Source organism: Elephas maximus, chromosome 11, assembly GCF_024166365.1.
Source record: "Elephas maximus indicus isolate mEleMax1 chromosome 11, mEleMax1 primary haplotype, whole genome shotgun sequence".
NCBI lineage: Eukaryota > Metazoa > Chordata > Mammalia > Proboscidea > Elephantidae > Elephas > Elephas maximus.
This window is the reverse complement of record NC_064829.1, coordinates 111,692,712-111,707,825: the sequence shown is the minus strand read 5'-3', so window position 1 is coordinate 111,707,825 and position 15,114 is coordinate 111,692,712. Positions and strand designations below refer to the sequence as shown.

The following is a 15,114-nucleotide window of genomic DNA, read 5'->3' as shown; positions in this document are numbered from 1 at the left end:
TCCAAGCCCCTGCCATGGCTCACCAGGTCCTGCAAGGCCTTGCCCTTGTCTCTTTGCCCCTGGTCCATTCCTGTCCAACTCACCGGCTTCCTTTCTGCTCCTCCAACACACCATGCATGTGTCCAGGCCTTTGAACTTGTTTTTTCCCACCTGAAATGTCCTTCCTTCCAAAATACATGCACAGCTGGCTTCCTTGCGTTTTTCAGGTCTCTCCTCCGAGAACCAGTTGCACTGGTGGCTCAGTGACAGGATTCTTGCCTTCTACGTGGGAGGCCCAGGTTCGATTCCCGGCCTCTGCACTTCATGTGCAGCCACCACCCGTCTCTCAGTGGAGGCTTGTGTGTTGCTATGATGCTTAACAGGTTCCAGCAGAGCTTCAAGACCGATGTGGACTAGGAAATAAGGTTTGGAGATCTATTTCTGCAAAACCAGCCAGTGAAAACGCTATGGATTACACCGATCTGATCCACAGCTGGTCGTGGGGAAGGCACAGGACTGGGCAGTGTTTTGTTCAGTTGCACGTGGGGCCGCCAACTCAACTGCAGCTAACAACCACCATTTCCTCAGAGCCGCCTTCTTTAACCTCATCACCTAAAACAGCTGTCACTCTTGAGCTCTTCAATTCTCAGTCTTTGGAGCTCTTATCACCACTCTATCATCCACCTTCCCCACTAGAATGTAAGCTCCTTGAAGGCAGGGATTTTGCAGGTCTTGTTTACTATTACAATATCAGCACCTAAAGCTGTGTTTGGAATGTACTAAGTACCCAATATCTATTTGCTGAATGAACAAATAAGTGAATAAAACCCTGGAATCAATCAGGATGCTGTTGGTTCCAAGTAACAGAAAGCCCAATTCAACTTGGCTTAAACAATAAAGATTTCTTGGACTAATGGGAAAGTCCAGAAGTAATCTCACTTCAGGTGAGGCCTGATCCAGCACGTCAGCTATGCAACCAAGGGCCTGATGCCTTTGCATCAACCACTAGGCTTTCTGAGGAACCGCCTCCATCCTTGCGGTCCTCAGATTACTGCCAACAACAACCCGGGCTGCACGCTTCATAAAGATTAGCATCCCTCCCGCGTGGGAGGTGTCTCCTCTGTCAGACCCTGGACTCTTCACGATAACCTGTGAGGTACTGAATATTACTACAATCTCCATTTCACATTGAAAGAACTGAGCCTCAGAGAGGCAAAGTCACTAACCTAAAATCACACCATTTGTTAGGGGGATAAGACTGCTTTCATTCATCTCGCTGATTGCCACTTCTTTAACACTTCAGGAACTTTTGGTGATGATGTGCATGAGGCTGATGACAATGGCTATCACATACTCAGTGCTCACCGTGCCCCAGTTTCCTCATCTGTAGAATGGGAATAATATTACCATAAAGAATGACTATGAAGATTAAATGAGTGAATATATCAAGTGGTAAAATCTGAAAATATATTAACTCATCTCAGTTAGCTACTGCTGCATAACAAATCAGCCTAAAACATAGTGGCTTAAAAGAATACCCATTCACTTGCTTGTGATTCTGCTCTTTGGCCAGGGCCTGGTGGGTCGGCTGATTCAGAGCAGATCATCTCTACTCCGGGTGATGTCAGTTGGGAGCTGGGCTGCGGCTAGAATATCTGAGACGACATCACTCACATGTCTGACTGGAATAGCTGGAACAGCTGGGGGCTGGCTGGGCCTCTCTCCACATCTCTCTCCAGACAGGTGGCTGGACCACTTTACTACAGCAGCTCAGGGCTCCAAGAAAGTGAAAATGGAAGCTTCGAGGCCTCTTACGGCTAAGGTCCCCCAATGGCACAGGTCACTTCTGCTGCATCCTACTGGTCAAAACACATCACAGATTCAAGGGGAGGGAAGGGTGACGCCACCTTTTGTTGGGAGAAACAACAAAGAATTTGTGGTCATCTTTAATTGCAGCTATTGTAATGCTGACAGAGACAGAGCCCTAGTGGCGTGGTAGTTAAGTGCTCAGCTGCTAACCAAAAGGTCGGCGGTTTGAACTCACCAGCCACTCCACAAGAGAAAGATGTGGCAGTCAGCTTCCGTGAAGATTAGAGCCTTGGAAACCCTATGTGGCCGTTCTACTTTGTGCTATACGGTCGCTACGAGTCAAAATCGACTCGACAACAGTGGTTTTTTTTGGTTTCATTTTATTTTAATGTCAGGATGAAGCCTCCTCACTGGTCTCTCTGCTTCAATCCTTAATTCCCTGTAGTCAATTCTCCCCACAGCAGCCACAGTGATCTTTTAAAATACATAACCAACCATGCCCCGCTTCCACTGCTCGAAATTCTTCTGTAACTTCCCACTGACATAGGGTAAGACCCAAACTTCTTATAGGATTGACGTGGTCTGGCCTCTTGCTCCCCAATGGCCTGTAAGTTCCAACGACCATGCCTCTCAAATTGCTACGTTCCCACCCCACCTCAAGGCATTGGCCCATGCAGTTCCCTCTCCGTGAAAGCCACCACCACCACACACACACACACACACACTCACCCCCTCTTCATCCAGTTAATGCCTACTCCTTCATCACCTCAAACCTCATTTCCTAGTTTACATTAAACTTTCCGTCAAATGCTCTTCTAGCCCTCTACCTGTCTTTGTAATTTCATATTTGTGTGCATATTTGAGGAAACCCTGGTGGCGTAGTTGATAAGTGCTATGGCTGCTAACCAAAGGGTCAACAGATCAAATTCGCCAGGCGCTCCTTGGAAACTCTATGGGGGCAGTTCTACTCTGTCCTAGAGGGTCGCTATGAGTCGGAATGGACTCGACGGCACTGGGTTTGGTTTTTTTTTTTTTTTGGTGCATATTTGACAGTCTGAACTCCCACCCTCAAGACCGTGGGCTCTATGTTGACATGGAAATGATTTTGTTCTCTGCTGTGTCCCCAGTGCTGAGCACAAAGCAGAGGCAAAATGAAATACATGTGGAATATCGTGGGCTCTCAAAAACCTTGAAGGCAGTCCTTTCAAGTTTTGTAGAAAGGAGAACTGTGGAGTCTCTAGGGATGGGCTGGAATCAGGATGTGTGCTCTGCAATCATTCATTCTTTCATTCAATAAATTATTTATTGAGCTCCTTCTATGTGCAAAGTGCTCTTCTCTGTGCTGGAGTTAATGCATGAAGTAGAAGAAAGCTCCTGTCCTCATGAAGCTTACAGTCTCCTGAGGAGAGACGGACAATAAGCAAGATAAGTAAGCAAATTACATAGCATGTTAGACAGTGATACATCAATGCTAAGGAGAAAGTTAAAGAAAAGAATTATGAATGTCGGCAGTACAATTTTAGAAGGGCGGTCGTGGAAAGTCTCATTGAGAAGGTGACATCTGAAAAAAGACCTGAAGGAGGTGAAGGAGTGAGCCTTGGCTATCTGGAAGAAGTGTGTTCCAAGCAAAGTCGACAGCAAGTGCAAAGGCCCCGAGGTCAGTGTGGCTGAAGCAGGGTGAGAAAGGAGAGTAGATGGATAATGTCAGAGAGGTAACCGGGGCAGGTCACTCAGGGTCTTCCAGGCCATGGTGAAGACTTTCAGTTTTGGTGATTTTGGACGGAGTCAGAGGGTTCTGCACAGGTGAGGGAAGTGACCTGATGCAGGTGTTCACATGGTCCCTCTGGCGGCATGAGAAGAACAGACTGTGGGAAGCAGGGGTGTGGGGAGCAGGGAGACCACTGAAGAGGTTGCCATGGTGGTCTGGGCAGGAGATGAAGGAGGACAGGACCAGAGTGACAGCAGTGGAGGTGAGGACAAGAGGCCATGTTCTGGATACACTTTTAAGGAATTCGCAGATGGACTGGATGGGCATATAAGACAAAAAGGAGTCAACGGCAACTCCAAGGTTTTGGACTCGAGCAATTACAAGAGTGGAGGTGCTATTTACTGAGGATATGGGAGAAGCAGGTTTTGGGGAAAAGACCAGGAGTTCCATTTGCCAAAGATTACACTCAAGGTATCTCTAGACATCCACAAGGAGATAGCAAGTAGGCAATCAGAAGTTCAGGGGAGAGGTTCTGGGCTAGAAATAGAAATTTGGGATATAAATTTCCATTATCTACCCCAAACTCCTCACAGGACCTATGTCATCTGGCCCCTGCTGATGTCTCTGGGCTCATCTCACACATTGTTGAGTCACTGGGTTTCTCTGTCTCTCTCTTTCTCTTTCACACACACAAACACACACACACAAATCCTGAGCCCTCCACGTCTCAGCTGTGTGATCTCGGCCAAGTTACTTAACATTCTCCACCCCTGAAATCCTCACCTGCAAAAGGGAGAACATAATAATACCTGCCTCAGAGATTATTCGTTCCAAAAAACCTTTTTTTTTCTTGAGCATCTACAACACACTAAAACTGTTCCAAGTGTTGAGGGTGTCTCCATCTCCAGCCCCGCTCCCACTTCCCAGCCTGTCAGGCTCAAAACCTTTCAGTCCCATGGTCTGTCCATTCAGCCTTCTGAATGTCTCTCTCCTCTGTCCCCTTACCCAGGCCCGTACCCTGGTCCAGCAGCGACAACTCCTGCCCAGGTTTCTGTCCCTGGGGTCCCAGGTCCCAGTCTCTTCCATCAATCCATTCTCACATGGCAGCAAATTGGGCCACGTTCCTTCCTGTCTAAAAACCCTCCCATGGCTCCTCATTACCCTCAGGACAAAGTCCAAGATCCCTAAGCGGTCAACAGAATGCTCCGTCACCTAATTCATACGAAACTTTCAAAATCATCTTCAACACCAGATCACCTGCAGTTCACATTCACACACCAGGCTGTTTCTCATCGCTTCCTTTGCACAAACCATTCCATCTCGACGCCGCCACCCCTCATCATCCCTTCGTCTTCAGGTCTCAGCTCAGACACTTCCTTTTTGTTTTCCTACCCGTGCCTCCTCTGAGTTCCCACCGCATTCCGCGTTGCCACCATACGTGAACACAGAGGTGGGTAATGGGCCCCTTGTCTGTTGCGAGCCCGGCCGGGCACAGCGGCTAGTGATGCCCCCGTGATGGGTCCGCTTCAGGCCTCAGCGCCCACCACCTGCTCCGTAAGCACGGACGCCCGACCTGCATTCTCCCGCGGGACGCAGCTTCCGGCTGGACGACGGCCCAGCGACCCAGCCCCCGCACCGCCGGGAAAACCCTGCACCTGCGTACAGCACGCTCAGAGCCACCCAATCACGGCCCTGTCCTCCCACCCCGCCAACCTCAAACACGCGGACCCTACCTGACTGCCGATTGGCTTTCCTGAGAACCCGCCCCCCGACCACGTGGGCGAAAAGAACTCTGGTCTTTGTAGTTCCACAGCAATGAAGCCAGGAAGAAACGAGGTTACTACGCAGAACTCCATCGCCCATGAAGCGCCGCGTGCCAGTGGTGGGAAGCAGTACTCTTTGAACCAGACGGCTCTTGATTGGCCAGGTGGGAAACAGCTTTCCCAGTTGTCGTGGAAATTGACCCGAGCTCCACTTCCCTGGAACCCCTGGAATTTTTTTCCGTGAGAATCTCAAAATGCTTTGCTCCACACTGGCTCCCGAAGGTGGGAGGGGGCATTTCCGTGGGGAAAGCCTGTACCCACCGCCTACCTACTGCACAGATGGTACCAAGAAGGCCTGCTGAGCACAGAGCACCTACAGGGTGCCTGTCTGGCCCAAGCAGCCACTCCGGCGAAGACAGTGGAAGCCCAGGCTTATTAGGACAGAACCTGATGCTTCCGAGGGACAGGCAAGCTGCGACCTTACCCCCTTTTCAGGGTCCGTTTGCCCAGATAAAAAGAGCAAACGTGGGCTACGGTCTTCGGGAATCCCTGTCTAGATTCTGCAGCGCAGACCTTCTGCAGCCCCACGTCTAGGTTGACAACCGTAAGTACTCCAGAAGGGGTGTACCCAGCACCACAAAGCTTTTCCAGCACACCCTCCCCAGAGGCACCGTTCCCAACCATGCTTCTGTGGGCCGGATAAGGGGAGCCAAGGCCCTGCAAACGCTCAGGCAGGCATGTGAGAAAGCTCTTTACTGGGGGTACAGCGAGGAGGAGCAAGGCCATCTCCCCCTACCTGCCCCCACCCCCTCCTAGGGTCCCGGGGTGAGGAGGGTCTCCTCCTCACCCCCATCAGACCACCACTGTCTTTGGTACAATAAATAGAAAACAAGGTGGAGGGGAGGGGGCAAGGGTCCAGTCCTTAGTCGGGAGGGTTTGGCCAAACCCCTCTCCTCGACCCCCTGCCCCAGGCCCCAATCAGTGCAGGCCTCACCCACCCCAGCTGGGTAGCAGCAATTCCAGTCGAGGGGAGAGATGAGGATGGGAGCCCAGGGCCCCCAGGCGGGGAGGGGGTATGGCTTCAGGGGGGCCCCAGGGAGGGGGCAGGGTCATGAGCTGGCTGCCGTGCTCTGGGGTACACCACGGAGGCCCAGACGAGGTCCCAGAGCGGCAGGGTCATCGGGAGGTGGGAGGGGTGGACGACCTCCCGTCATCCGAGTCCGGAGGGCTGAGGCAGCCGGGTGCTGGGGGGCAGGCGCTGGGTGAGGTGGGGAGCAGTCCGGAGGGCCGCCCACCAGGCTCACATCCATCAGCTCCGGGGGTGGTGGCGAGGTTGGTGACAGGGGACGGGCAAGGCATCGGGGTTGGGGGGGTAGCTGAGCGCCGGCTCCCGGCAGTGATGAGGCAGAGGCAGGGGCCTGGTGTGATTTGTGGGGCACATCACCCCCTGCCCATGGGCGTAGCGGCTGGGAGGGTGGAACCTAAAGGAGAAAAGAGCGAGTGGGTAATGGACACTCAGGCCCCCAGGACCCAGGTCCCCTTTCACCCACCTCCAAAGGCCCCAAGGCCCCAGTACCTGGGGGCTGTTCATCTCACAGTCAGATATTGGGGGCCCGGGGCCCCCGCAGTATCGGTTGCTGTATCTGTAGGCCCGGTTGTCGTTGGAGGAGCCACTGGAGCCTCCTGGAGTGCCAGGGAAGGGAAGAAAGAGATGCCTCAGGAAAGGGGACCCAGAGGTTCAGGACCCAGACCCAGGTATAAAAGGTCAGGCCCAGTCCTGAAATTTGGGATCAGGGTTCTGTTTTGGTGTCCTGACTCAAAACCAATTTTAGGTGTGTGAGCCCAAACTCCGTTTCAGAGATCAAGCCAGGCTCCACTGTTGTAACCCAGGTTGGAGCTGAGCATCAAGCTGTCTCAGAGGGCTGGGTGAGGGCCCAGTGCAAGGTCCCCAGGTCAGGCCAGCCAGAGCAGCTCTCCCATCCCGGTTCTACCCCATCGCGGCACTGGGCACCCACCAGAGCTGGAGATGGAGCTGGCCGTGCTGGAGGAGGGGCAGGTATCGAGTGGTGCGGGCGAGGTGGAGGCACTGCTGCCTGCCGGGCCCGTGTTGGTGGCCTCGTCGGCCGTGCGGCGAAAGAAGCCGTGCTGCAGGGCCCCCAGTGGGCTGATGCGGGCGGCCGGCTCATACTCCAGCATGCGCAGCACCAGGTCCTGGAAGCGGAGGTAGTCGGCGGGGCTGTGGCCCGGCTCCCCCGCCCGCCGGCCCCCGGGCCCGCCCGTCTGCACGCCCAGCACCTCCTGCAGCCGCCGTGTCCCGGGGCCCTGGTAATCCTGGCAGGGAGGGGGTGGGAGGGGGGGCAAGAGAGTGGCCGTCAGTGGGCAGGAGGGGCAGGGAAACACACATGGGGAACAGAGGCACAGGAGAAAAAGTGGAAAGAGAGAAGCTTGGAAGAAGTGTGGGATGGGTGGGAAAAATGGGGTGGGTAGGGGAGGAAGGAAAAGACAGACGTGGAGGAAAGACAGGAAAGACACAAGGGAGGGGAAGCAAGGAGAGAGGGAGCCCCAAGTGTGAGAGAGTGAGGGGCCACCCGGGGTGGGAGGGGCACAGGGCAGGGACCGCACCTTCCTGAGTTCCTTTGTCCTTCGTAAGGTCCAGCTACCCCCAGGCAGCCGTTCAAAGTACTTCCGAGCCTTGGGTGCCTGGTCCAGCATGGGGGCCGGTGGAATGCCCAGCACCTCCACGATCCGGTTCATCTGGTCCACCTGCAAGGGGACAAACAAGTGGTCAGAGTCACCTGGCCAGCCAGACTCCCAACCCGTGCCTCCAGCACACCCGTTCCCCAGGGGCCCACCTCATTGGAGCCACTGAAGAGGGGCTCTCCGGTGTGCATCTCCACAAGGATGCAGCCCAAGGACCACATGTCAATGGCCAGGTCGTAGGGGGTGCCCAGGAGCACTTCAGGGGAGCGGTAGAAGCGGCTCTGGATGTACTGGTAGATCTGAGGGCGTGCGGAGGAGGAGGCAATCGTCAGAGGCCCCAGCCTCCCTGGCTGGTCCCACTGACATCCCCGAAGCTAGGAGGACCCGACCGCAGACAAGGCGCCTGCCCCCCAAACCTAGAGACAAAAAAAAAAAAAACCAAACCTGTTGCCGTGGAGTCGATTCCGACTCATAGCAACCCTACGAGACAGAGTAGAACTGCCCCATAGGGTTTCTAAGGAACGCCTAGTGGATTTGAACTGCCAACCTTTTGGTTAGCACTTAACCACTACATCACCAGGGTTTCCAGATGGGGGCCTCAAACTCTGTTGCCATCAGCATCAGCCTTCCAGGAGCCACTACCTCCAGCTTCATCAGGCCTGATTGTCTCTTCTGGCCATCTGACCCTGACCTCCATCCTGGTCCTGATCCTGGGTTCCTCTTGGTCACCAATCAGGCTGGCAGTCGCCCAAGCCCTTCCCAACCTCCCAATCCTGACCCTTTTAAAGCCTTTGCACCATTGTCACCTTAAGTGCCTGCTTGCATGAAGCTGCAAACCTGAAGTACACCCTTCTCGCAGCTCCACCCCCAGCTTTAGGAGCCCCAAGTAAATAAAACTCGGTCCAGTGCCTGCCCTGCCCATGTCCTGCAGCTTTCTAACCGGCCCTGCCCCATCAGCCTTCACTTGTCGCCCTCTCCTCCACCCCTCCCCCCACGGGCCCCACCCTCAGCAGGAACCCTCGGCCATCAGCTGCGTGACAGGCCCATCCCATCCCCACCCGTCCCCGCCCCGCCCCGCCCCCCCATCATCCCCGCCCGTCCTGGCTCCGCCCGCCCCACCCCCGCCCCTGCCCTGACCCCGCTCACCCACCCCGCCCGTCCTGGCCCCGCCCCGGCCCATTCAGGCCACACCCACGCCGCTCGGCCCGCCCACCCCAGGTCCCCGCCCGCCCGCACCCGCTGGCCAAGCTGGCAGGAGCTGCCGAAGTCGACGATCTTGATGGCGCTGCGCTTGGGGTTGCACAGCAGGATGTTCTCGGGCTTGAGGTCGCAGTGGATGATGCTGAGCTCCGGCGTGGCCAGGAAGAGCAGCGCCGTGCAGAGCTGCTGCGCCAGCTTCCGGGTCAGGTTTAGGGAGACCCCTCGGAAGTGCGTGTTGCGCAGGAGGTCGTACAGGTTGTAGGAAAGCAGCTCGAACACCAGGCACAGGTGGTTCCGGAACATGAAGTGCCGCTTCAGGTGCACTGCGGGGAAGGCCCGACAGGGGTCAGAGACGGCCGATGGCGGCCTGGGGCCACACAGCAGTAAAGGAAGGGGTCGGAAGCAGGTCTCTGCCCCACTTCTGAGGTGCTAGCCTAACGGGGGGGTGTGCACAGGTACCCCCTGCTAGTCGGCCCATCTTTATATGGTACATAATTTGAATCACACAGAAAATTGCCTTTTCAAGTCTGTCAAATCTTCTGATTAAACCAAAAGCAAAGTTCCATGAGGTGCTGGTAGGTCTTTAAGGCCATCCTATGCTTCCTCTTTTAATCTTCTAACATCGTTTTAGTCTCGACTGTATTTACTTTTGTGGCAGAGGATAAACCAAAAACAAACCCAGTGCCGTCAACTCTATTCCAAGTCCTAACAACTCTATAGGGCAGAGGAGAGCTGCCCCATGGGGTTTCCAAGGCTGTCACCTTTACCGTGAGGAGCCCTGGTGCCACAACCCACCAGCCGCTCCTCAGGAGAAAACTGTGGCAGTCGGCTTCCGTAAAGCCTAGGAAACCCTATGGGCCAGTTCTACGCTATCCTATAGGGCTGGTATGAGTCAGAATTGATTCAAGGGCCCGCAACAATGACAATCTTTCCAGAAGCAGATTACCACATCTTTCTCCTGCAGAGTGGCTGGTGGGTCTAAACTGCTGACCCTTTGGTTAGCAGCTGAAGGCTTTAACCACTGCACTGCCAGGGCTCCTTGTGGCAAGAGGTACTGGTTTTCTATTTACTGTAAGGATGGAAACTTTCTTTGAAAAGAAACCCCTTATTTTTAAACCCACTTGCTTTTTCTGTGAAGAACGTAAGGGAGAGAGGAAGACGGCTAGTACAGGCGTTAAGAGTAAAGGTTCTGGAGCTGACTGCCTGGTCCAATTTTCTATCTGCTGAGTACAAACTGCCATCATGCAAGTGACAGTACCTGTATGCCTCAGTCGTTTTTTTACCTCCAAAATGTGGGCAATAATTGCCCCTCCCCTTTAATTTATGCAAAATGCTTACACCAGAGCCTGGCCCCTAGTGAGCACGCAGTGAACTCTGGCCATCGTTATCACGTGACTTGACGCAGGGAAACAAATGATAGCGACAGATGACTGAGAGCAGCAGCACAGACCGAGCCCTGCCCTGAAGACACCAGCCGCGTGCGGTACAGGGAGCTGGCCCATCCCTAACCAGCCCCCACGCCCCCAGGCCTCACCGATGTAGTACTTCATCTCCGTGTCGTGCTGGTTCATCAGCTCCAGCAGCCGCAGCTCGATCTGCGCCTGGTTCAGGAAGGCCTTTTTGTTCTTGATGATCTTGATCGCCACCAGCTCCTGGGTCTGATGGTCATAGGCCTTCACCACCTGCGTGTCACAAGACGGGGAGGGCTCAGGCGACAGGGCACAGCCAGGCAACTCTTCTCCCTCCAACCAAGAGGACCCACCAACACTACCACTACGCATTTACACTTGAGTGCTTACTATCAGTTAGGCAGCGATATAGACAGAAGGTATGAAATTACTTTATGTGGTTAAGTCCTGTTATTTGTGCCATTTTACAGAAAAGGAAAATGAGGCACAGGGAAACTAAGTGACTGGGCCTGGGTGAATGGCCCCAGTGCTCTTGAAGCCACTGGGTGTGTGGGCCACTGTCAGTGGGTCCCCACGCACCCCAATCCCCGGGGGGGGTATGGTGTCCCGCACCTGGCCAAACGAGCCCTTGCCAATGAGTGAGTCAATCTCATAGCGCTCCAGCCACCGCTCGCCACTACGCACGATGTAGTCATGGTTGTCATCGTCATAACCGTGGTTCAGGACCTTCTTCTCCTTCTTGGTACTTGAGTCTTGAGGCGGCGCCTGCTGGGCCCGCCGCTTCTTCTTCGCATAGTATACCTGCCCAGCCAGGCGACCAGATGACCAGTGAGCAACCGGAATCAGTGGCCAGGGCCCCCCGGTCCCCTGCTTGGGGCTCCCCACCTCTGCCCACCTCATTGATGTGCTTGTAGGTCTTGATGAGGTCCACAGAGAGTTTGCGCAGTGGGGCTGAGGTCGCGTCTCGGAAGGCCAGGGGCAGCCTCCGAGGCAGTAGCCGCACATCAGGCAATACCTACAGGGTGGGGTGTCAGGTGGGCACTGAGAACAGACAAAATCCTTTACCTCTGACCCCAAGGGGGAGAACCATATGGGCAACTGGCTCATCAGAACCCCCTAGTCAGGAATTTATTTGGTCATAGTCCGTCTCGCCCACTACAATATAAACTTGACAAGGGGAGAGACTTTGTCTTGTTCTTGCTATACCCCAGTGCTTTGAGCAGGGCCTGGCACACAGTGGATGCTCAATAGGGATTTGTGGAGTGAACGAATGGTTATTTACCCCTGACCTTTTACCCCGTAACTTTATTGCTTTCAGAGTCAATGGGAAAGATCATATGGGAAATTAGGCCTCTGTCCCCCAATCCTTCAGTCTGAGACTCTCCATCTAGATATCCCAGTCTGGGTCCCCCTCCCCCCATTTTGCTTTACCTTCACCCACTGGGGCTCCCCCAACACCTACCCCCCACTGAGCATCTGTACCTAGTTCTTTCACAAGGATCTTGAATCTGGGTCCTGCAGCCTAGACTTCCCACTCCATCCTGCTCAAGCTCTACATTCCAGAGCCTCAGCCACCTCTACCCTTGGAGGTCTTTATCCTGATGGTCCCCAAGCCCTTCAGTCTCAGCCCTCCTCCCCACCCACTCCCTCCAGATCTTTCACTCAGGACTTTTTTCCTTAGTGAATATTTGGTATTTACTACGTGCCAGACACTGTTCTTACCATCGCACACGCATTTCATTAACTTGTTTAATCCTCACAACAACCCTGTGAGACAGATATCATCATTATCGGCCCCATTTTACAGATGACAAAACTGAAGTGTACGGGACATAAGTAATTTAACTACAAAGTCAAGACATGGACTGAATTCTTCATACCTTAACTCTGCCGATGCCTCTTCTATTAACTTTCACTCCCAATGGGGCCCTGACACCCTAAGGAGACTGTCAGGCAATCATACTGTTTCTTTTGCCCTGAGACCTTTCTCTCCCCAGTATCCCCGACCCCAGGCAGGTAAGGAGCCAGCCAAACGCGTACCTGCGGGTGCTCCTGGGGCCCCGGGAAGCCAGAGAAGGGACCATGGCCCGGTGGGACGGCCATGGTGGGCTCAGAGGGCCGCAGGGGAGCGAGGCCTGGAGCGGGAGCCCGGCCGGGGGGCGCCTTCTCGCATCCTGCACCTCGGCTGCCACCGCCGCTGAGACCTGGGAGAAGGCAAGGAGGCAGGGGAACAACATGGAACAAGAGAATATGTGGGATAGTGGCAGGCAGGAAAGAGGTGGGCACAGACAGAAGGCAGGGACTCAAACGGAGGAGGAAAAGGGTACCACAGAACACAGGTGGCGATGAAGAGAAGAGACAGAAAGCAGTAGCAGACAGGTGGAAAGGGGTTACACAACAGAAGCCCTCAACAAATGACCAAGTAAGTGAATGACGTGGAACAAAGACAAGGGCATGCAAAAGGAACGGGGAGGAGCGATGCAAGAGCAGGGAGTGGTGGTGGGGGTGTATAGGCCACAACAGGGAAGGAGAACAAAAAGACATGGATAATGGAGGGGAGGAAAAGAGAAAAAAAAAAAAGAAACTAAAGACAGTATGGGGAGTAGGGTTTGTTCGTTCCATTTCTACTTGGGCCCTCCCCAGGGCCCCCTCCGCAAAATCTTGCCCCCTTATAATCTTCCCCAACCATCAGGATCTCATCCCATTATCACAGCAAGGTCCCTTCACTACAAGATCTACCGTTCCCAGTAGCTCCCCCAATCCAGAGAACTCTGAAGTCCACCCAAACCACACCAGAGTCCTCTGAGTTCCCCTAAATCACAGTAGTGTCCTCTGCAGGTCCCTCAAATCCACATCAGGGTCCTATGGAGACCTCCCAACCACACCAAGATTATCTGAGAAACTGTATCACAAAAGTCCTATCTCTGTGGCAGCCCGCCAGGGCACATCTTTCCCAGCAGACCCTCAGTACTTCATGCTGAGATCTGTTCCCCTTGTAGGCCTTCCCACATCAGGAAACACTCCTCCAGATAGTCTCCCTACACCGTATCCCAGTTCCTCCCACCACATCAGAACTCTTCCCCACATTGCTGCAAAGTCCCCCTCCCAATCAAGGCCCGCTCTCCTGAGGGGAACAAGGAGGAGGTGTCTCTTCCAGTGGCTTACGATGATCTTCCTTCTCTCCTCTATAATGAATCCTCCCTCTACCCAATGTTCCCATTGGAGCCCCATCTCCTGTCACCTCTTTCTATACTGGGGTCATCCCACAGCGATGCCCCTTCTTAGGAGACTCCCAAAGCTCAATTCCCCAAATACTGCAGGGTGTTCCAGGGGGTCCGACAAACCAAAGTCCCTCTCCCCAAGTCTAACCATGTCAGGTGTCCTCCTATCCCAGGCCTTGCCACTCCATGAACACACCCCGTCTCTTGAAGCTTCCCTCCCTAAAGGTTCCCCCTCCAAAACAACTTCTTTCCCGGGGCCCTCCAACCCCTACCCGCGTCAGGGCTGGTGCGCGGCCCACGGGGGGCTGGAGCGCGGTGGGGCCCCCAGTGAGGCGGGCGGACGGCCAGCATGGCGGCGGTGGCGGCAGTGAGGAGGCGGCCGCCTGTCCCTGGCCTGGGCGGCCCGGCAGGCCCCGCGGCGGGGAGGGCAAGCGGGACAGGCGGCCCGGTGGGTGACAACAGCAGCCGCCGCCAGGGGCGGGGAGAGGAGGGGACGAGGGTCAGCTCGGGGCACGCGGGGGAAGGGAAAGCAGGTGGATGGGGGGAAGGGCGGGTTAACCCTCGCAAGGCCGACCCCACCCCGGGCGGCCACCCGCCCCTGGGGACCCTGGCGTCCCGCCCCCCACCCTAGAGGCCCGCCCCGCCTGCAGAGACCCAGCGGGCGGGGCAAGACTGAGTTTGGCAGTCCGCACCCTGCCATGGCAACAACCGTACCATTGGCCACCGCTGCTACGAGCTCAACCAATCACAGCCCAGGGCAGTTGTTGCTAGGCGACGACGATGCGGCCGGCGGAGCTGAGCCCAAACAAAGGGCGGGAGCGGGGCCCAGCCACCCCTTCCCGACCTCCCTTCCAAGACTGCTCCCTCGGTTCAGCCCCTTCCAGGAATCCGACTATGAATAGCCAGGCTCGGCTGGCACACCAGCCCGATTCCCCCTCCCTTCCTCTCCTCCTCCCGCGTCCCTGTGCTCAGTCTCGAGGCGACGCGGGCAGGGCGGGTCCCGCCCTTCCCCCTCCCCGCCAGCTCGTGCCGCCCAGCCAGTCACTGCGTCGTTACCTGAGGGCGCGGGCAAGGGGACTCAAGTTGCTCGGGAAGCCCGAGCTCAGACCTGCCCACTGGCTGAAGGTACCCGTCGGACGCGGCGAGCCAGGGCCCCGATTACCCAGTAATGCAACCAGCAAAATGGCGACCACAACAAACCGGCCCCCCTCCAGACTCCGCCCCCACCCCCCCATCCGCTCCCCCTCACGTGACCAGCGCAGCCCTCCGCGCCTGCGCCCAGTGGGCACTACCCGCAGACATGCGCAGTGAGCCACCGACCCCAC

At 55.4% G+C, this 15,114-nt stretch overlaps 1 protein-coding gene across 4 annotated transcripts; it reads right to left on the bottom strand.

Annotated features, from left to right (window-relative positions):
• Positions 1-5,858: 5,858 nt before the first annotated feature.
• On the bottom strand, positions 5,859-14,992 carry DYRK1B (dual specificity tyrosine phosphorylation regulated kinase 1B). Of its 4 annotated transcripts, XM_049901356.1 has the most exons (12): positions 14,062-14,992; positions 12,609-12,772; positions 11,464-11,583; positions 11,181-11,369; positions 10,694-10,841; positions 9,196-9,482; positions 8,112-8,258; positions 7,882-8,022; positions 7,555-7,590; positions 7,275-7,470; positions 6,836-6,942; positions 5,859-6,740 (listed from the first exon to the last, which is right to left on the bottom strand). In XM_049901356.1, the coding sequence occupies exons 1-12, from the start codon at positions 14,138-14,140 to the stop codon at positions 6,369-6,371; spliced, it is 1,986 nt and encodes a 661-aa protein (XP_049757313.1). In that variant the 5' UTR covers positions 14,141-14,992; the 3' UTR covers positions 5,859-6,368. The 4 variants fall into 4 exon arrangements, with proteins under 4 accessions (XP_049757313.1, XP_049757312.1, XP_049757314.1 ...); XM_049901355.1 differs by having other exon boundaries at positions 7,275-7,590; XM_049901357.1 differs by lacking the exon at positions 7,555-7,590.
• Positions 14,993-15,114: the final 122 nt, after the last annotated feature.